At 48.6% G+C, this 20,762-nt stretch overlaps 1 protein-coding gene across 2 annotated transcripts; it reads right to left on the bottom strand.

Moving 5' to 3' along the window:
• Positions 1-334: 334 nt before the first annotated feature.
• Positions 335-19,738, bottom strand: AP3D1 (adaptor related protein complex 3 subunit delta 1). 2 transcript variants are annotated; one of them, XM_015886206.2, is made up of 32 exons: positions 19,407-19,738; positions 16,247-16,342; positions 16,003-16,083; positions 15,699-15,779; positions 14,858-14,965; positions 14,420-14,549; positions 13,827-13,966; positions 13,494-13,567; positions 13,022-13,071; positions 12,082-12,131; positions 11,672-11,720; positions 11,011-11,156; positions 10,439-10,587; positions 10,121-10,351; positions 9,160-9,391; positions 8,844-8,989; positions 8,572-8,713; positions 8,240-8,311; positions 7,834-7,909; positions 7,506-7,705; positions 7,003-7,076; positions 5,861-6,065; positions 5,683-5,745; positions 5,019-5,120; positions 4,729-4,878; positions 4,568-4,615; positions 4,103-4,292; positions 3,483-3,571; positions 2,821-2,906; positions 2,313-2,434; positions 1,943-2,022; positions 335-1,813 (listed from the first exon to the last, which is right to left on the bottom strand). In XM_015886206.2, the coding sequence occupies exons 1-32, from the start codon at positions 19,500-19,502 to the stop codon at positions 1,718-1,720; spliced, it is 3,654 nt and encodes a 1,217-aa protein (XP_015741692.1). In that variant the 5' UTR covers positions 19,503-19,738; the 3' UTR covers positions 335-1,717. The 2 variants fall into 2 exon arrangements, with proteins under 2 accessions (XP_015741692.1, XP_015741693.1); XM_015886207.1 differs by lacking the exons at positions 16,003-16,083; positions 16,247-16,342; positions 19,407-19,738 and having other exon boundaries at positions 14,858-14,895.
• Positions 19,739-20,762: the final 1,024 nt, after the last annotated feature.

Raw genomic sequence — 20,762 nt, 5'->3', positions numbered from 1 at the left:
ATGGCTTTTCCCAGCCCCACCCGGGATGATCAGGGTCAGCACTGACGCAACCCGCTCTTTGTAATTAGTCAAAGCCGGTTACCCTTAGAAACCCCCAATGGATTAAATTAGAGGCGATAGCGGCGGAACCAGGAGCTGACATCCTGCAGCTGAGTCACAGCATCCCCTATTTCCATCCAGCTGCTCAATGAATGGGGCACGATGGCAGCACCCAACCTGCCCCACAAGGCTTCACTGCCCCCCATTGCTGCCTATACCCCCCCATTGCTGCCTATACCCCCCCATTGCTGCCCCTCTTTGAGCTGGACTCCATCACAGAGCAGAGACACAGAACTTGGTTTTGAAAGTTTATTGGATCATCTGGACACGAAACCAATGACAGCAGCTTGTGGGAACGTTCTCTTGTTCTTTTTTGTTTCCCCAGGGAATGTCGATACAGCAAATAAAGTGATGGATGGAACAACATCATACGGGTTTCAAAGGTCTGCAATCACCGCACGGGGGGTTCTGTAATCGGAGGCTCTACATGCTAAAGTGACGGCTTTCATCCATGGGTATAAAAAACAAACTGACACCGAGTGAGGAGAACATGGGATCAGCTCAGCCTGCAATGATGGGCTGAGCCTGCAATAATGGGCTGAGCCAGCCCCGGAGCTGCCCCTGCAGCACAGACACAGCCCGGCCACAAACCACGACTGGGAGGAGAGTGGAGGAGGCAGCATCCAACACAAGGTCAGCCCCGGGAGGAGGCGATGCTCCGTGCTCAGCCCCCAGCTCAGCTCAGCTCTGCCCCTGGGAGGGATGGGGGGTGATGGGGGGGTTTGAGCCCACAACTCAAAGCAGAACCGTTCTGTTTGCTGCGTGTGGAGCAGCAACTGCAGGAACTGGGTTAAAGTAAAAGCACGATACTGTGGGGGATATCAGTTAAACACGGCTGTAAGGGACAGGAAACAGCCCTGCCCAGGCCATAGGATTTAATGCAGAAGGGGTTCGATCCCACACCCCCCCACTAGAGCTCCTCACCTCCCCCAGCACAGCAGTGCTGCTCTGAGGAGCTGCAGCCACACAACGGGGAGGGATGATGGTGAACTACAAGCAGCAAAACAGCCCCGTTGGGTTTCCAGTTCCCATCAGGAATGTGAATGAAATTGAAACGGACTCGGAAACATCAGCAGGGGCAGCGGGGGGGGGGGCAGACAGCAGCAGCACCCCAACCCCACCCCCAGCACAAGGTTAAGGCTCACGGCAACGACTACCAACAGGGTCCCACCAACAGCCCCTTCTCACGCAGCTCAGGGGGTTTGTGAGCTGATAATAATAATCATCATAATCACATTTAGGGGGAAAAAACAACCAAAAAGAGGCCGTCGGGTCCAGCATCGGCCTCTGCCGGACAAACACATCACTGCAGCTGGGAACGGCCACAGCATCACCGTGAGCTGCTGAATAAATAGCAACCCCCCCCCCCCCCCCCCCAGATCTCTTTGGGCTATAAAGGGTTAACACCATGGTTTGTACAAAGTCTCCAAACAAAAAAAGGTAACAACACAGCCTTCAATGTCTGAACCGCAAACGATGGAGGAGGGAAGTGGAAAGCACGAGCCCCGGGGTAGTACATGCGAACCAGGGAGGAACCTTAACACGTGGGGGGGTCTGTCTGTCTGTCTGTCGTCACACAGGAGGTGCTTCTGGTGGTCGGGGGGGTCTGTGTGAACGTTCAGCACTTGGACAATGTCTCTTTCATCTCGTCCAACAGGTTGCTGAGCAGGGTGGGATCGCTGCATTTCCCGTCTATGGAGACAGAGTTCTCTCCCTTCAAGAGAAAGGAGAACCTGTCAGGTGAGGTTCTGTTGGTACCCACTGCCCCCCCAGGTCACCAATGAGGTGAAGCCCCCCCCGATCCCATCCCTCTCAGGTCCCATTTCAGAACATTCTGACCCACCTTTTTCACCAGCAGGCAGACGTGATGGCCTTGGATCGAACGGCTGTACATGGATGCACAGGAATCAACACGTTCCACAACTGCAAGGAAGGAGAGTCAGCACCCAGTGAGAGCACATCCATAACATCCATAACACACAGTCTGCCTTCAAGGTAAGGGAGCTGCTGCTGATTGACCTCAAGGAACAGAACCTTCTGCTGGAGGGGCCACAGGGGGCTGAGCAGAGCTCATATTAAAGGTACCACAGCGTTAAGGGTATCAAAGCATCACAGAGCTCAGAACCAGCTCTCTCCAATTCATTCCATGCCCAACACGGCAGCATTTCAAAACGTGGAATTTCACGTGAAGGTTCCACACACAAAAGACCCACCTGAAAAATGATGATGAAAACAAATCTTTGCCAGGAGATGTTGGAAAGAAACGTTAATTCCATCTACTTTAATAGAACTCATGTGCAGATCTCCGGATTCCAGGAGCTTGGCAAAAGCATCACTGCAATACAGGAAGGAAAGTCAGTTCCTGGATCATTCCTGGATCACGGAGCTGAGTCAGATCTGCCCCGTGAGACACAACAGGCTGCAGCACATTGCTGGGCACTCAGGGAATGGGGGCAGAGCAAATGTGGGTCTGCATCAGAGCTGCCCTATGGTACCAACCAGAGCTGCTGCCACAGCCTGCATGAAACACAACCCCTCCAAACCCCCCTGAGCACAAGGGGGGATGTATTTTAATGTTCAGGCATGAGAAGAGGCAACACAGCTGTCAACAAACCAGCCACGAGCAGCCAGAATCAAAACCATGCTGTGTGCTGTAACCCACAGCCAAAGCTCAGCTCTGCATGGCAGCAGAAGCACCGTGCTGGAGGAGCCCTCACTTACCTATAGCAAGGCGTCGTGATCAAGTATGAAGCGCAACTGAAGTGCAATTTGAAATCTAGTTTTTCATGGGTTGAACCTTCATCGTTCTGCAACAGGTGAAAGGAAAGGAGATGAATGGGAGCTCCCCGAGGCAGCGAGAGGAGGCACCACCCCCACCTCCAACCAGGCACAGATGAGGCTTCAAGGCTCATAAAGCCAGGTGGGATCAGTGTGAGGATGGCCATAGTGACCAGATTTGGGCATCTGAGGCAATGTGCACACCCAGAACAGCCCCAGCTCTATTTTCTAGTGGTGTCCAGCTGAATTACACCTTATTGTTATCATTAATGTCATCTAATTACTGGTTTTTTTCAGCCTAACAAATCCAGCTGACAGCAGAGCTGCCTCTCCTGTACCTGGTTGTTCTCCTCTCCCCAGCAGACGCATCCCCTCCTATCTGACAGTGCTCTGAGTGTCTCAGGCTGCGCTGCTGATGCTGCCAGGAACAGTTCAGGTCATGCTTTATGCAGCACTCGAGATGTCACATAAAAATACTTCTCACATCACAGAACGGGCTGGTGGTGCAGCAGATGAAATGACACCTCAGAGAAGCTCTAAAGCAGCGCTTCCCACCCCAGCGGTTCCAAAGGAAGCAGAAGCACTGAGCTTAAAGCTGCACTTACTTTGACTATAAAGGCCAGCGTTCCTTTTAACTTCTGAGCCATAACAATACTCTGAAGTGTAAACACAAACTGGGCTTCGTTAGAGACTCCTGGCATGAAGAAAGGAGAGGGAAAAAGTCAGGCAAGGAAACCACATCCATCTCTATGCAATCACTACAACAAACCAACCAGCAGCAGCTGAGCTTCGTGTTCCCATTACTTCCAAACAGAGTCTGAACTTCTCCATGTAGCCAGCAGAGTGCACAACTCCTCCTCTGTATTAACCCTATCTCAGTGTTACAGCATTAAACCCTTTGGAGGCAGGAATCAGAATCTCCTTTCATCTGAAACCCCACAGCAAACACCTCCTGAACCTGGGACTGAGGCAGACACACTTAAAGGTGTGTAAAAGGAACCCTGGCACTGCACTCCCAGCCCTGCATCCCTGGCTTTGCAGCACCACCTGCATTTCTAGCCTTGCTGTGAGGAGACTCATCCTCTACACTGAACTGTGTGACAGCCCAGCCAGCAATTGGGGCTTTCAGGGAGGAAAACCAGCAAGCAGCTCAAACAATCCTGTCCAGCAGAGGGCAGCCCAGCACTACAAGTGCTCCCAAAGGCTGAGCGAGGCCGTGCATTACCAGGGGGCAGCTGGAAGGGCACAGGAATCCCATCGTGCACTGATGATCCTTCTGGTCGGAGCATCTTAGTGTTGAGAGAGTCCAGGACATTGAGTTCCATGCTCTTAAGGAAGCTCGTGCTTTTGTTCTCAAAGATAACAGAGACGGTCACTTGGCTGTCGTTCTGCAGGTTTCCTTGGATGTCGTAGGTCTGCAAGGGAGGAAAGAGAAATGGTTGGGAAGGTTCTGAAGCTTCAGAGTGAAGTAAATGCAGCCACAGGACCATAGAGTGCTGCTAAGGAGCTGGGAGACATCTCAGGTGAGCAAGTCATTAAATGAGACAACTGGGGGAACAAGGCAGAGCCCAGCTCTGTGTCTGCAACCTGGGGCTCAGGCTGTTTGTTAAATGATGAAGCCGGAGCACCATCCTCTCTTAAAGAGCCACCAAAGAGGGAATCCTGTGGGGTTGAATACCCACAAACTCACCGTTTTAATGTAGGGGTTTTCAGCCAGGAGGCGGTAGCTGGACATGGGCTGCAAAGGAACAGACAGCAATCAAAACACAGCAGGGCTGACATCCCCCTGATGAACAGTTCAGCTTCTGCCTTCCTCCCCAGCTCAGGGTTCCAGCACACACAGCTACTCACTGGTAGTGGCTCATCATCCAGCGTTCCGTTCTGCACAGACTCTGCCATCTCCTCCTCGCTGTGGTGATGTTTCTTTTTGGATTTCTTTTTATCCTTTGATTTCTCCTCTTTCTCTTTCTTGTGCTTTTTCTTCTTATGCTTGGAAGATTTCTACAACAACAACAACAAGAAATTAAACCAAATCCTTAAAGAAACCCACGTGATCTTAGCCATTGCAATGACTGCTGTGCCAATGCCTGGACAAGTGGAACAGGAGACGCTGGGGGTGTCAGCCCCTTAGGACTGCTTACCTTCCCTTCATCCTCCTCTTCTTCTTCCTGCTGCTCTTCCCTTTCTTCCTTTTTTACCCCTTCAGGCTCAGACACAACAGCAGCACTCGCTTGGGGCCCGCTCTGAGTGGATTATCAGAAGGATTATGACACTAATGGAACACAGTTGAAACAGCTGAATCCCAGAATAGAAACTGTGACGATGACACCCCCACTCCTATCAGACTGTTATCAGTAAGTTACATTGCAATAACACGGTATCAATGCCACCATCAACTTCATGCTGCTGGAACTTGGCTAAAGATCACTTGAGGACAGGACAGCAAAGACTTCCTGCAGGGAATCAGTTCCTTATTTCCCATCTCTCCTGCAGAGTCTCCCATAGAAATTCATTAGTTTCTCTTTCAGACAAGGTCTCTCATCTCTATTAATACCGCTCACACTGAGAACCAAACCCACAGGGTTAATATAACACTGAAACTCGCTGAGAATGCAGATGTAGCTGCATTCACTTCCACTGACCACAGCAGTGTCTGAACTGGAGGCCACAGCTTCGCTGCCTCAATGCAACACAGTGGGCAGAATCACCTTCCAGCCCTCCCTCCCCTCCTGCAGTGTGAGGATATGCTGCTATCACAGCTGAGCTGCAGCTGTAAGATGTGCTGTGACACAGTGTGACGTCTACCTGTGGCTGGGCAGCAGAACCAGGCGGTGGAGCCGTGGAGAGCCAGAAATCCAAGTCTTCCTCCTGAATGCGGAGAGGAGACAGAAGTCATCACTGGAGCCTGGACTCCTGACCAACAAGCACAAAACACGGCACACGATACGGACCATAAGAGCTGTTCGTAAAAGCCTCCAATTACCTTCTTCTCTTCTTCTTCCTCTACTACCTTTTTCTCTTTCTCCTTCTTCTTCCCTTTGTCTTTCTCTTTTTCTTTGTGTTTCTTTTCCTTCTTTTTGGGTTTCTTGCTTTTTTTCTCTACGGGTGGAACTTCTGAGTCTGGTGTCTTCGGGGCCTCAGCATTCCTGTGTCTCTGCACTGGCAGTTTCTCACTGTCAGCCAAGGGTCTGAAATACAAACAAACATCAGCCTGCTGCAAGAACAGACTCCCTTAACTCAGATCCGCTTCCAAAGCCCAGTTCTTGCTGGTGATTTATCATTTTACAAGTCAGACCCCAAATCTAAACCAGCACTGCACCATCCTGACCCCATTATATGGGAAACAGCACCATGAATCCATTCACTCTCATTAAACACTGTCTAGAAAAGTCGACCAATTGCTTCCTTTCTAACAGCCTTTGCTTAACCATTTTTAACATTTAAGCAGCTCAGAACGATGCCCAACAGCCTCGAGACTGAAGGCCAGCAAAGAAAACAGCCACATAAATCTGAGGGCCATTGATTTCAACAGCTTTGTGACCCCTCACGTATTTATATCAACCCAGCTGAGATAAGAAGGCGAAGCACTCAGCACAGTCTTACCTGGAAGGCTTCCCTGAAACCAGACTGCGTGTGAGCGTGACACAGACAGAGCAGTGCAAGCACAGAAGGAAAGAGAGGACACAGACATGAGAAAACGTGACAGGAGAGTGCAGCGACTCATAGGGATGGGAAGAGAACAGATGAGAACAATACAGAAGCTCAGTCAGATTAGAACGTTTCTCAACGGAGCACACGGGCCTGCCCTGCACACAGCAGGTCTGAGATGAGCACAGATGAACACAGTGCAAACACACTGAATCACAGAGCTGCCCCAACATTCCCTCCTGCTGGGATCCAGCCACACAAAACGTTTTATCTGCCCTCCCCCAAACCAGCAATATTTTAGCAGCTCAGTTTTTATCGCCTGCGCTGCAGTGGGGACCCAGCCTGAACAGCCACCTGCAGTCACAGCTCAGCATGGAGAGACTCGGGGCTTTTCACCCAGTGGGCTGCAGGCAGAGCCTCATTCTGTTCAGCCCTCCTGCATTCAGGTTAGTCGTTAAGTTCACATGCTAAACTTACTTATCCAGATCGATATCGAGTGCCTTGTACGGATCATTGGGATCCTTGTCATCCTCATCACTGGGCAACGCGTTCTGCAGGAGAGAGAAACAGACCATCAGCTCCAGAATTGGGCAACTTGTAAACCAAGCTCTACACCCCCCAGTGCAGCCTGTTGTTTTTAAAGCTTGCTAACCACAGAGCAGGGCAGCTTGCAGTCAGGCCCAGTGAGTCTTAACAACAGCACACATTAATGCAGCATCTCAGTTACAAGACTTAATTTAGAACAGAAAGCCATTCTTCCCAAATTGCAGGGTCTGATTTGCTGCTATTTGCTTTTGATTAACAGAAGTTTTAGGAACAAACACGGCTCACATCGCCAGCACGTGCAATTAATTGCAATCAGCTGCAAACCTGCTGACTAGACAGCGAGATAACATCCAAGTGCAGCAGCACAGCATAATAAACAAAGAGACTACTTGGACAGCAGCACTTTCATAGCAGAGATGTGCACTGGGGCTGACCTCAGGCATCTCCTCTGTGATGATGTCCACACGATGGGCTGGAGCGATGTCCTCCTCGCTCTCTGTGTGCAGTGAGTTGTGGCGGTGATGTTTCCCTCTCTTTTCCTTTTTCTGTTTCTTCTTTTTCTTGTCCTTCTCCAGTTTCTGTTTGTGTCTCCGCTCTTCTTCCAGTTTCACGTACTGGTCAGACATCGGCATTCCTACAGTAGGAGTTAAACTGCCTTCATTGCATGCGATCAGAGCCACTTCTGAGCCTAATGAATGTACCCTCCTTGTATCTGAACAAGCATCTGATGTCATCACTCTGCCCCTCATTTTCAATACTTACCTGGGACTTTCAAGGGGACAGAAAGGTCGATCTGGACCACAGGGATGTGTTCCACACCTGGAGTGTCCTGGTAACGCTGGGAAAGTGAAAGGGTAACACTGTGAGCATTGCCACAACCAGAGCAATACACATCTCTGAACAGCGGGCTGCTTGATCCCTAAAGTGAAGGTTTTAAAGGCCAGGAATGGAAGAGCTCAGTACTAAACCACCAAGGGCAGCCCTTGGGACACTGGAGGAATAAAGGAGGAGCTCTCCCTGGAGGGGATGGCAAGAAAAGCCCATTATGACCTTCCAATCCTTAAAAACACAGTGTTTTAAGAGCACCACAAAGTACAACCATTGACCTTCAAGTGTTATTCACAGAGACGGGGCATGGGAGGCCAACAAGAGATTGCATCAGACTCACCTTCTGTGGGGAAGGAGAGCTTTTAATATAAAAGGGGTTGTTTGCCTGTTCTTGTTTCCGGGCTTCTCGACGCTAGAAGGAAAAAGGAACCTGGTTAGAATGTTTGCTCACAAGCAAAGAGGCATAAAAGGCAGCAGGTTGCAAAATGTGGGCTCCCATCATATTTGGAACATTGCCTATTATAGCACAGCAACTGGATTACAACAAAACTGTTCTGAGTCAAGAGACATACCTGGATGTAACTTTAGTACCATCACTGCTGTGCGGCTGTATTACTCTGACATTACCACTGAATTACCACATACAAAACAGCAGTTGAACAACTCGCTCACCCTGGCCAGTTCTTCTTCATCCATTTCTGGATGTCTGGGCTTGGAATGCCTTTGCTCCTCATCGTGAAAGATTGTTTTGGGCTTTTCATCTTCGGACTCGCTGTCTGATGGAGGTTCGTTGATCCACGCATCCAGGTCCAGGCTGGTAAGAGTTGCACACAAACAGCTCGGTTCAATACCCTCGAGTACTTCAGGGTTTATAATCATATCCCAGCTTTACTTTAAGGCTTAAGCAGTTGAAGGGAGGCTCTGCATGAGAGAAGGATCCTTACCCCTCTGGAACTGGGACTTTCTTCTGGGCCTTTGGAGCCACAGGGTTCAGCTCACCAGCAAACAGGGCTATCACTTCCTCAGCTACAGGCACTTCTTTCGCTTGTAGCTTCTGGATATACTTTATTAGTTGCAGGATACAAGAAGCCTAAAAACAAACAAGTAATTTCAGAACTGATATTAAAACACAGAACCAAAAAGCCCCACCGATGCTCCAAGCTGGTAACTTGGTAACTGCACCAAGCGCTGCAAGGAGGACATTAAGGAGGCACCAACCCACCTCCTCAAGCCCTACAAGGCCTCATTTCATTCTCTTACCCTCTCCTGAACTTCCAGATCCGCGCTCTGCACAAACTGAGGCAGACGCTCGATCATCAGCTGGGTGATCTCCTGAGCTGCCTCCTTGTCCCCCGCCTGCTCCTTCTGCTGCAGGATGGATGCATAGAGCTTCACCATGTTCTGCACGTAGACTGCCTGGATGTGGCCTGGGAGAGTAGTAACTTTAGGCCTCAGCATCGCTTCCAATGTTTGATTTGCTTCTTCCAGGTGCCTAAAAATAAAGAATTAACATAAGACAGCAATGGAGAAACTTCAGCACTTTTGTCAGCCTTAAGGATTCTTCAGACACCTCAACTGCAGCACAAATAAAGACAAGTTGGACTACATGCACCATCACTGCTGTCTGCATCCTTCCTCCTTCCACGTGGCAGCAGTAACAAAATGCAATATACAACCTTATCCTTCCAAAGGAGCAGGGAATCCCATCAGCTTCCACCTTAACAAGTGCAGTATTTTCTCCATTATCAAACTGCTCCACTTTTAGTGCCATTTGCTCTGGCAATGTTGGACTAGCAGCCTCTCCTGCCATTCTGCACTTCGCTGCTCACATCATTAAGGTCCTAATCAGTTACTGAAGAAAAATAAGACCTAGAAGGCAACGCTTGCTGCCCAGAACACAGTTCACTGCACCAGTGTTTGTGGGTTTAATAAACCTAATAGGGTTAGGCAATGATTAAAGAGCTCCTTCTCTGTATTAAGACTGCTCGTATTCACAACCACGCCTGAGCAGGCAGGAATGCAGAAGAAAGAGCACGTATTCAATACAAAGTGTCTGTCCTGACTACAAACAACTTAGAGCTGCCATGGTATGAAGGAGTGGAAAGCAACAACCCTTCTGTTAGCAATAATGTGTGTATTTTGAGAGAAGAACAGCTTAAAATCACTTTTCAGTGGCCCAAATCAGTGTCTGAGTGTGTCAGGCTTTGAATCACACACTTACTCAGAGAACTCCCCACAGATCCAGGCAGCAGCATAGAGCACCTCGCAGATCCCGTTCCTCTGGGTGTTGCTGGCGATGAGATGAGCGTTGTCCAGCAGCATTGCCATCTGAGAGACCGCAAACTTACGGATGGCTTTCACCCTGATGGCCACATCCAACATCTGGGCTGCGATGAGGTGCCCGTGCCGCGTGCCTTCCAACCGTGTCAGTTCCACCAGGATGCTGATGTACCTATAGGGAGTGGAAGGAACAAGGTTTTATCATCAGTTCTGCACTGACATGGATGATGGTCTCAAGGTTGATACAAGAAACACTGACCACTCAAAGTTGGTGATGTATTGGTAATTGGACTGACTGCAGATGTCTATGATTTTAGTCAGCAGCTCATCCCGATACGTCGTCCCTTCTGCTTTATCCACGTGGATCATCAGTTTCTTCACTATCTCCATCAAGTTCTTCTTCGATACCTGTTGGAGGAGCTGTTACTGAGGGGCTGACTCAAAAACAAGACATTTCCTGTAACAACAAGTGCTTTTAATTCTGTTACAGCAGATGTTTGCTCCTCAATGGACCCGAGTTTGTGTGTCACAAAGAAACCAAACCCACCCCCTCACTAAGCCCCAGGTTTTCAGGCTGAATGAAAGGCACCAACTGTAACCACAGCCCTTCCACAGACCGAGTGTCGTCACTACAAGGTTGCTCCTGCAGCTGGAAGTATTTAAAGCTCCTTTACTACAAATAAAAGACCTGGTACAGCTTTAATCATGGAGCAATTATTACCAAAATCCCACTGGGGAGGAAGGATGAGAAAGGTGCATGTTTTCCTTAATCATTCACCTCCTAATTTAAGGGTCGTGTGTGCTGGAAGGGATCCACATGCAGAAACATACCATGCCATAGAGGAGGTCCAAAGCTCTGAGTCGGATGGACTCATCTTTGTCATCCAGACACTGGAGAATGAGATCCTTGTGAGACTGAACCGACTTGGGATGTGTTTTGAGGATTTTGGACATGGCGAGCAATCCCAGGTATTTCACTGTGAGAGACAAAATAAGGCTTCTTTCCAAATATAGAAATACTCCATGAGGTTCTGACATGGGCTGCTCCTACTCACATCAACCTCTATAACTCAAATAAATGTTTGTGACCAAAATGAACCCATCTGAAATCCAGCACATCACAGCTGGATCCTTAACATCACAGCCCCATGTATGGGGCCATGGCTGCACACACTCATCACCACCTTCTCGCACTCCAAGTTCTACCACTGATTTCAAAGCCTGTATTTCTCATACAGAACCCTCTGGGTTTTGAGAGCTGACATCATGAGTGCAGCGTAAGGAGTATGAAGACTGATGTATTAAGATCCATTTTGAGGTTGATATCCCTAATTACTTCCACATTACAGACCCAAACAGTTGTTTACAACATAACAGTTCTGTAACACTGAGCAAGATGTTTGGAGATGCATCTCTGTGCATTGAGACTGCTGCAATCTCTGCCCTGTGAGCACCTGCTCAGAGCTGCCATGAAGACAAGCAACGTACTTACAGTTCTGGTCAGAGTCCTCGATCAATATTCTTAACTTCTGTACACAAAGCTGGAAGGAAAAAGAAGGGCAAGCTTGAAAGGTCTACATTAAAACAGTTGGTTATGAAGCTGTTTCACATGCAGGGGTTGCTGGAGCACACAGGGAAGCATTGGGAGGAAGACCTCTAGTGGTCTTGTTGCATGAACTGCTTGTAAAACAGCAGATTTCATGATGTAGCAGCTGAATAAGAGTGAGAAAACCTTCAGAAGAAAACTTGCTTTCTAAAGCAAAGGAAACAACAGACTTCATAGGAAATGCTTCAGTCTGTAGGACGACTCCTAAGCAGGAGTTTAGTGCTTTAGCAGAGGAATGCGAGGAGCTCGTTTTCCCACCACATCTGGGATCACACAGAACAGGAGCAGCACCTTACCTGGATGCTGGCGCTGTGGTTGGGCATCCCAGAGGACAGAGAGATCAGAACTGAAATACATAAGCACACACTGCAGTCAGCACTGCTGCATTCTGAGCACCACAAAGGCCAACAGACAGCACAGGGGAAGCTGAGCATCTGTTTGCTGCTCAACTGCTGGGGCTTTGGGGCAGCTTGGGAGGAGAAAAGGCCCCTTTCACACACTGTTATTTCATCCAACTTTAGGAAAGCAATAAATTGCAGGGCAGGATGGAAACAAAAGCTTGAGCTGCAGCAGAAGTCAGGCTGGAGCTGCTTTACATTGCGCTGTGCTCTCATTGAGGTTGATTTTACTGATATCCTGCTGCAGTCACAACTGTAAATACGTCACCAGCAACCACACAGGTGAAGCTCAGCAAGCACTTCCTTAACGTAATGAGATACAGCAACAGATCCTGGAGTTTAATGCAATTAAATTGGAGTTTTCATCAAGTCAGCAAGAGACTTGAGGCGAAATCAGCTCCTTCTGCTGACTACACTGGAGGGGTGTAAAGCTCCTCACAACCCGCAGCAAAAAGGTGGCATAATCTTGTTAACTTCCTCAGATCATCAAACATTGGCAAACTTTCCATGAAGCACTGATGGTTTTCTTTGCCATTTGATGGCTGCTGGTACACAGCAGTTCTAAAAGCGTTTAGGAGCTCAAGTATAAATAATTACTCATGGTTAGCTGCTGCTTTATTTCAGCCCTTAGCAAACACAGGAGAGCTGGAATAACTCAGCCTCATCTGCTGACAACCAGAGACTTCAGTTACAGCCCTGCACTGAAACAGAACATGGAAAGTTTGGCAAGCAATTAAATTCAGTTATAAAATGCAGTAAATTAGAAAAGGTTTAAATAGCATCAAGTGATGATAAAATTCATTGTGTTCTTTTTGAGGTTACAAATTTCAGTTCTCACCTGCTATTACTGTGTTCACACATTCGTATAAGAGAGACATGGCTGAGGTGCTGAAACAGAAATCAAGTATGTTAAATAGGGAATAAAACCACCACGTCTTGTAGAGTTGTCACAGATATCTTAGAGCTAGTTAACAACTTTAATTACAAAGGAAATTAACTGCCAGGAAGCAATCAGCCCAAGTCTCAGCAATGGCTACAGAGCACTGAACCAGTCTTGTCCAAAGATCAAACCAATGTCAAAACCTCAAGACTGGCAGATGGAAGAGATGAATGAATGGCACATCACGCAGCCAGACACCCAACTATGTATCTTACAGCAGCTTATCTCACTTGGGTTTGTAAGAAATAGCCTTGACATCACCATCTTTCGATACCCAAAGCCAACACATCTCAGAAAACAAAGTCAGTGACCCCCCCCCACAAACAGGCACTTCACCCTGAGTGAACAAAGCAGCATCTGCTACATGTACCTGTGTATGAGGTTGGTCAGAGGCTCAATCAGTTTCTTCCCCAGTCTGGGTTCCAGTGGAGTAAGAGCACCAAACTATTAAAGAAAGCACAAAGAGAGACTGAATCAACAGCTGTTTGTAAGCAGCACAAAACCACCCCTTAAACTGCAGTTCATTACATTTAACCAACTTATCCTAAAATATTTCTGCATTTGGTTGCACTGAAGAGATTTCTGGTTTATTTTATACTTGGATTTAATGGTGTCAGCACCTCCACAGCAAACAAACTGCTTTCACACCCAACATCACTTAACGAGGGCCTCAATCCTCCGTGCACAGCTAAAGAATACTTGCCAGTTTGATAATCTTAATGAGAACCCAATTATTGGTCGAGGACGTCATCAACTTGAAGAACAGTGGAGCGAGGGAAAGGTAGTTCTTGGGATTGCGTCGAGCCAGCTCACAAATAACATTCACTGCAGCAGATTGCACACCTGGGAAACAAGGGAGAGAAGAGATCATCAGTGCCTTAAGTGTGACCAAAGCTGCTGCTGCAGAAGGCTCAGAAGAAAGGCAGCTCAAGGTGCATGTTGGGGTGTTGCAAGGGACGGCTCAGCCTCATTACCAAACACAAGGCAGTAAAATAAACATACAAATGCAAAGCAAACTGAGGAAGGATGTTTAACTTCGGCTGCTTTCTAATACTGTTAGCAAGCTATAGATATCTGGCTGCCATTCTCCTTCCCTCCTTGTAGGTCATCTGAGGGACACATAACAATAAGAGCATAAAAGCAAAACCCTATAAAATCTAATGCAGGTGTTTCAAAACACCTGCTTCTTTAAAGTGCTTCATTTAGGTATTTTTCCCACATACTTTTCTCTCCTCAAGCTTGAAAAGCATCGACACTTAAGATGTTGTGGAACAGAAGTTACTGAAATTCACTCACCAGGATCTGGGTCTTCAAGTTTCTCTTTAAGGCGAGGAAACGCAGGACGGAGGGACTCCGGGTATTTCAAAAACACTTTGTACATGATTAACACTGCCTTCTTCCTGATATAAGGCTTCGTGTGAGACATCTGTGAACGGAACAGTTGGGGTGAGGCTCTTACAAATCGACACCTCCAAGATCCTCCTCAAGGTCCTCATCCAGCTCTCTCTGATGGGAGACTCTACTACTTTGATGTGTGGGCTGGGCTGGCGTCAAACACCTCCACTAAAAAGCAACCAAGGGAAACCTGCAGAACTAAGTCTGGAGGGGATCCCCTGAGGGTTCACAAGGAAAAAGGGTCACTTTTCACATACATCAGTTCTAAATCACACAGATTTGAGCAATGTAACGTTCTTTAACTACAGGAAGGAAGTTATTTCAGTCTTCTTGACTCACCAAGGTCATGATGTCATTTGCCAAGTCCCTGGCAAGATCTGGAGTAACAAAACAGGACAAGCCAGTCAGTGCAACTCCTGTATCATATTGGTTAGGGCTACTCAGATCCTAAAAAAGGAAAAACAGGCTCAAAAATTTAAGATCACAAAGGATGCTCAGAAAGTCTTCTTTTCAAACCAGTTTCATTCATTCAGATTGGAAGCAGAGCTCTTTCTATTCCATGGGAACATTTAGATACTCTGTTAAGTAGAGTCACCTCCAATACCAACTAAAACAGCTACTGTGGCACTGAATACTGGGCATAAGGAATTGGAGTTAATTAATAGGTGTGTAACTGCATTGTAAAAGCAATTAGAGACATCATACCTTAGTGCTATTTCAGAAATGGCAAATAATTGTTAAAAACCTCTGACATGATCACAAATAAGTTTAAAACCCTAAAAAAACAAACAAGGAATTAAATAGTAACCCTGTTAAGTCAAAGGCAAACCACCAGCAGCCTCACGGGGCACACGTGCTCTGATGATGAGCACATACAGTGCCCTGAGACAGAGAAAGGAGGTTACTCCCCTTCTAAGCTGCTGGCAGCACCACGGCTGTCAGTCCATAAGGACAGAACTCAAGCCAGGGTGTAGAACAGGTTTCATTTGGTTTCTTTGTACTTGTTTAAAGCATAGAAAGTACTTGTAAAATTCAGCGTGGTGTATTAAATGTATTAACAGTCATATCTGTTCAGATGTTGATTATAAAGCTGGATCTCAAGGAAGACAGAGAACTACAAGATGAATCCACTTTGAAAAGACAAATAGGAAGAAACCAGGAACTGAAATGAAGAATTTACCTTGCGGATTTGATTGGTAGTCAACATAATGACATCAGTCCCTTCGTGAAAGCACTGAGAGGCAGCCAGGTATCCAATCCTCTGCGAGAAGGGAAGGAGACACAAAGGTGTTACATAGAGTTTGGGGAGTTTACCTGCTAGAAAAGCCTGTGGTAGCAGGGCAAGTACAGCCCATACGATACAGAAAGTCTATTTGCTTTGCATACTGAAGAAATCAAACCTAGCAATGATACATCAGTGCATCTATTAACTACAGTAGTGACACAGCTTGGCCTGCATGGTCATAATTAAACAGAAAACTCACTTTGAATGTAAACTTGGATGCGCTCATGACTTCGATAATGTTGAAAGCAGCCCAGCTGATGTCATAGCCCAGCATCTGTAACTGTGAGCAGAGAAACCAAGTTAACACTTCTGGAACTACAGACTCCAAACAGTCAGGAGAGCTTGGAAAGATGAAACAAGGGTCCAAAAATAATAACACAAGACACCTCTCACAAGTGAGAAGCGACACATGTGACAGCAGCGTTATCTCAGTGAGGACTTACATATGTCAGCTTGCAGACGGCGTTTGCTTTCACCGCAATGTTATCCTGCTTCAGCTCCTGCTTGATCTCATCGATGCACTGGGAGATGTATTTTGCCTGAGGGAAACAGAGAAGTGCTGCTCATTGAACGGGGACATTCCCTTCTGAGGGTTTCCAGCTGTCAGTGGGGACCTGCAAGAACCAAACCTCTCCCATACACAACCTATAGGTAAGGATGTAATTCTGGGAAGCTCCCATTAACAAGAAGCACTGCTATTTATTATGAAGCAAAGCACAGCCAGGTGTTTTGTCAGCGTGTCGCCCTCCTGCTCCCTCCCCACCATAGAAATAACCACATCAAGGACTTAACCCCATGTTAAGTTCCCCATGGGAAGCTTAAAGTCAGGCTTCATGTGAAAGACAACTGGCAGGAGGAGCTGCACACTTGATCCGAGATGCAGAAAGTGCGACAGAGGCAACGTGCAACTGATCTACAAAGGCATTGTAGCCAGTCCTGAATGTTTTATGCACACACAGAGCACAGCAGTGGGGTGTCACCCAACCCTCCAGCCCTGTATCACATTGCCACAGCCCAGCCAGCTCTTCATGCTGGGTGCTATGGACCAGGTTCTCCATGTTTATGCACACAGCCAGAAAATGCTCCTGGCACTTCTCATAGCTCTCACCCTCCAGTTCTTTAATATTACCCTCCAGTTTCCCAAGGTCCTCTCACACAAAGCACTGCACGACCACAGGGCTGAAAAAACAGCATGGATATTAAGTAAGGTGTACCCCAATAGAGCCACATAGAGACTGCTGAGCCACATCCAGCAGCCTACAGGCAAACCTCAGCCACAAAGGAGACTGATGTCATGAGCAACTTCCTTAAAAGAAGGTGAAAAAGTGCACAGCAGGGAACAGAAACAGATCTGAAACTGAAACAAGGCACTTTGAAGAGCAGAACCAAGTCCTTCCCCAACAGCAGCACAGCAAATCCTGCAGGAAGACAAGGAACCCTATAAATAGAAAGCTTTAAAGGCTCAGTGGGCATTAACTTTGTGTTAATCTCCCTGGAGTAGCAGCGCCATTCATGGGTGGTATGAAGACGTTTGGATTGAGCACAACAGTGTTTAATGGCTTTCAGTGCCACCCAGAACAAGGCCTGACATTGCAAAGATCTGAGCTGAAGAACCCACCTGCAGGAAAACTGCAGCAAGTTTGGTCTAAGTTGATTTATGGATCGATAAGAAGCATTGAAACTTGTTACTTTTAAGCATGGCGGACTATTCCAGTCTCTTAATAGAAATACCCCCAGTCTGATGATGGTTTTATTAATCACACAGCAATTAAATAGCCCTCGGGGGGGTTATGCTATGACATACATGAGCAAATAAGTTTTAAGATCAGAGATGCAACAGATAGAAGCGCTCAGCATTGAGAACACAGCCTGCACTCCACCTTTATTGATACATCACTGCACAAAGAGCTGCAGAGCACCTTCAGGGCACAGCTTCCAGCTGCCAGGTCCAGATCTCCCTCTGCAGACTTTAAGGCTCTGATAAAGGTAAACTGCATTACGGATACGGGACCAAAGAACACTTCTAAATGCAAAACCTGAAGGTTCAGCCCTGCTCCTCTGCCTTTAAGTATTACTGCTGCAGAAGCAGCCAGGAGCCACAATGCTGGGAAGCCTCAGTGCTGGATGCTGCTCAGCCTCGGTGCTGCCAGCTGTGAACAGAAGATCCCTCACAGCTCCTCCTACCTGATTGAATCTGGAAACACAGCGGAGAAGCGCCAGGACTTGTGCAGCCAAGGACAGCATCGCTGTGCTTAGCAGGACAGGCTCTGCAGCAAAAGGGAAAGAGCAGAGCAAGGCCCAGGAGCACAGAGCAGGGTACATTGCAGGCTTGGCTTTCCTTTAAATTTCCAGCTGGAACACTGCAGGAATTAAAGCATCTGTATATGGTGTTGAGATGTAAGAGGACGTGTTAAAGCAGGTCTATGCAGTATTGCTATGCCATGCCATCCATGCTGGTGTTTGGTACACAAAAGCACAGCTCCGTGCCTTGCTGAGCTGGTAACAGCAGCACTGAGCAGTGGCTGTGTTAACTGGGGGTGTCCCACTGCAACAATACACCAACACTTCCATTCCAGCATCTTAAACACTAAATAAATGGCTCAGCTTTGGGTACGGCTCAGAAACCAAAACTCAAATGGTCTCTGACAGGTAACGAAGCAACTGCAGCAACTGAGCTTTCCTTCTAATTGAGCTGAGATCCTGCAGCTCAGAGCCTGACCACCTAAACATGCTTTAAATGAGTTTCCTAGATAGGACAAAGCACGACTCGAGCTCAGCTCCTCATCTCATGACACACACAAGTCAGTTGAACAGCTCCATTCAATATCTGAGCCCCACTTACAAGGCAGCGAACAACAGGGGTTGAACAACAGGGGTATTGTAGGAAGACTTTTGGCAGCTACTACCTCTAAAACAACATTCGGATCTTGTAGCATCCCTGGGAAGCACCAAACCAAGGTCCAGCATCTCAGTAATGGATGGTTGAGCAGCAGGAAGGAACAACCCTGTGCTTCCAGAGTCATTTCTGTGCCACTGTGATGGATTCCAAGATACTTATAAAGGACACGTGTTTCATCACATCGATACCTACCATCCAGCTTTCAAATGGGAGAGCCAGCACTGTATGAACTGCACCACGTTACCACCATAACCTGTCACTGATGTCAGCCATTCACTCATATTGGGGGGTAACACACTGACTTTGAGCTCAGTGTGAGGCAGCAGGATCCTATTGACCCCTTTACCTGCTCCAGCTTCAAGTATAACATTAAACACCTCCATAACAACCTGCTTCCAGGCTCCTCCAACCTGCTACGGCTTATAGGGAACCTCAGAATGGACCTGCAGGTATCAATGCACGGGGATCTGCTTAAAAGCCAGCAGAATGAATGAGCTCAACAGGCAGAGAGATGCTACAACGGAGAAATGAGACTATTAACCTTACAATTAACGTAATTAAGAAGGGTCAGCAATGGCAGCACTTAAGTATGACACTTCAAAGCCTTACATGGCACATTAATTACTAAGCTATAGTAATTAACAGAGGATAACAAGCAGCAAAGCGGACCCAGCCGTCCCTCGCCCTCCTCCATCCCCTCTCACCTCGTCCTCCTTGTGGTTGCGGATCCCCCTCACCAAATCCTGCAGGTTCTTATCGAACATTCGGTCGATGCTGCCCTTCACCATCTTCAACGCCATGGTGCTGCTGGGGCCGGCCCGAGGGGCCTGTACCGGACACGGATGGGCCGCACCCAGCGGGATGAGCCGCCTTCGGCTCCAACTAGAGCTACAGCCGGGTGAGAGCAGCGGGCCGGGCCGCTCACATCCCGGTGTGGGGCTGTGGGGGTGAGGGGGGCGGTGTAGGCCGGGGGGCGGCCCCGGGTCGGGCAGCGAGCAGCGCTCGGCCTCAGGGCGCCGACAAAATGGCGGCCGGTCAGCTGAGGGCTCGGGCACGCCCCGCGGCTGGACACGCCTCTTCCGGTTTAAGCCACGCCCCCCACACTACAAGCCACGCCCACCCAGGCTTCCCGCGCCATCCGCTGATCACACCCACTTTAAGCCACGCCCACTTCTAAAAGCCCCGCCCACTCCGCAAGTCCGCCACGTGGCAAGGCCATGCGGCGCGCTCTGGCCCCCTCCCCCCGCCCCTTCAAAACCCACGCGTGTGATCGAAGCTCTCCGTGTCCGCTCCGTGTCCTCCCCATGTCCCCGCTCCGTGTCCGCTCTTTGGGCTCAAAACCCCCCTCCATCATCCCCTCCCTCCCCCCGCCGCCATCTCGACCCCACTCCCCCCGAGATGGCTCCGTTAACCCTTCTCATCTCCGTGTCCCCCCCCCCCCGAAATAACTAACGGAACCTCCTCGGGTCCATTCAGCCATAAGAACAGAGAAGCGTTTATTTATCCCTATGCCCGCCCCATAAACTCCAGCACGGCCCCAATAGCAGCGGTTCAGTGGGGCGGAGGGACCTCTGCTGGTGTAGGGCTCCAATATTGCGATCCTTGTGGTCCCACAGCTCCTGACCCACAGAACCGGACCCATAGAACCGGACCCACAGAACCAGAGCCACAGTCCCTGGTGCGATGTGCCCGGCCCACGCGAGGACTTTGCCTGCTGACTAATGAAGGATCGCCCTATGGACCCAATGGGAGCTCCTGCAGGTGACACGGTCACACGAGCCCCGCAATGTCCCCATGTACCAGCTCAGCGTTATCACACAGCCTCACTACCCCCCTGTATCCCGCAGTTCCACCCTCACAACCACACGGTGTCCCCCCACTCCATTCCCTCAATATCACCTCGCAATATCCCCCCCTTATTTCCCTTCTCCCCACCCACGTGCACGCGCTCCGGGCGGGGCGATGCGCGCTCCCGCTCGTGGGAGTGCAGCTGAGGACAGGCTCCGTGCCGCCCCCCGCCCCTCCTCCTCCTCCTCCTCCTCCCCCCATCCATCCCCCGC

This window comes from Coturnix japonica, chromosome 28, assembly GCF_001577835.2.
Source record: "Coturnix japonica isolate 7356 chromosome 28, Coturnix japonica 2.1, whole genome shotgun sequence".
In the NCBI taxonomy this organism is placed as follows: Eukaryota; Metazoa; Chordata; class Aves; order Galliformes; family Phasianidae; genus Coturnix; species Coturnix japonica.
Note: the sequence above shows the minus strand (reverse complement) of the source record. Positions and strands in the feature narration are given on the sequence as shown.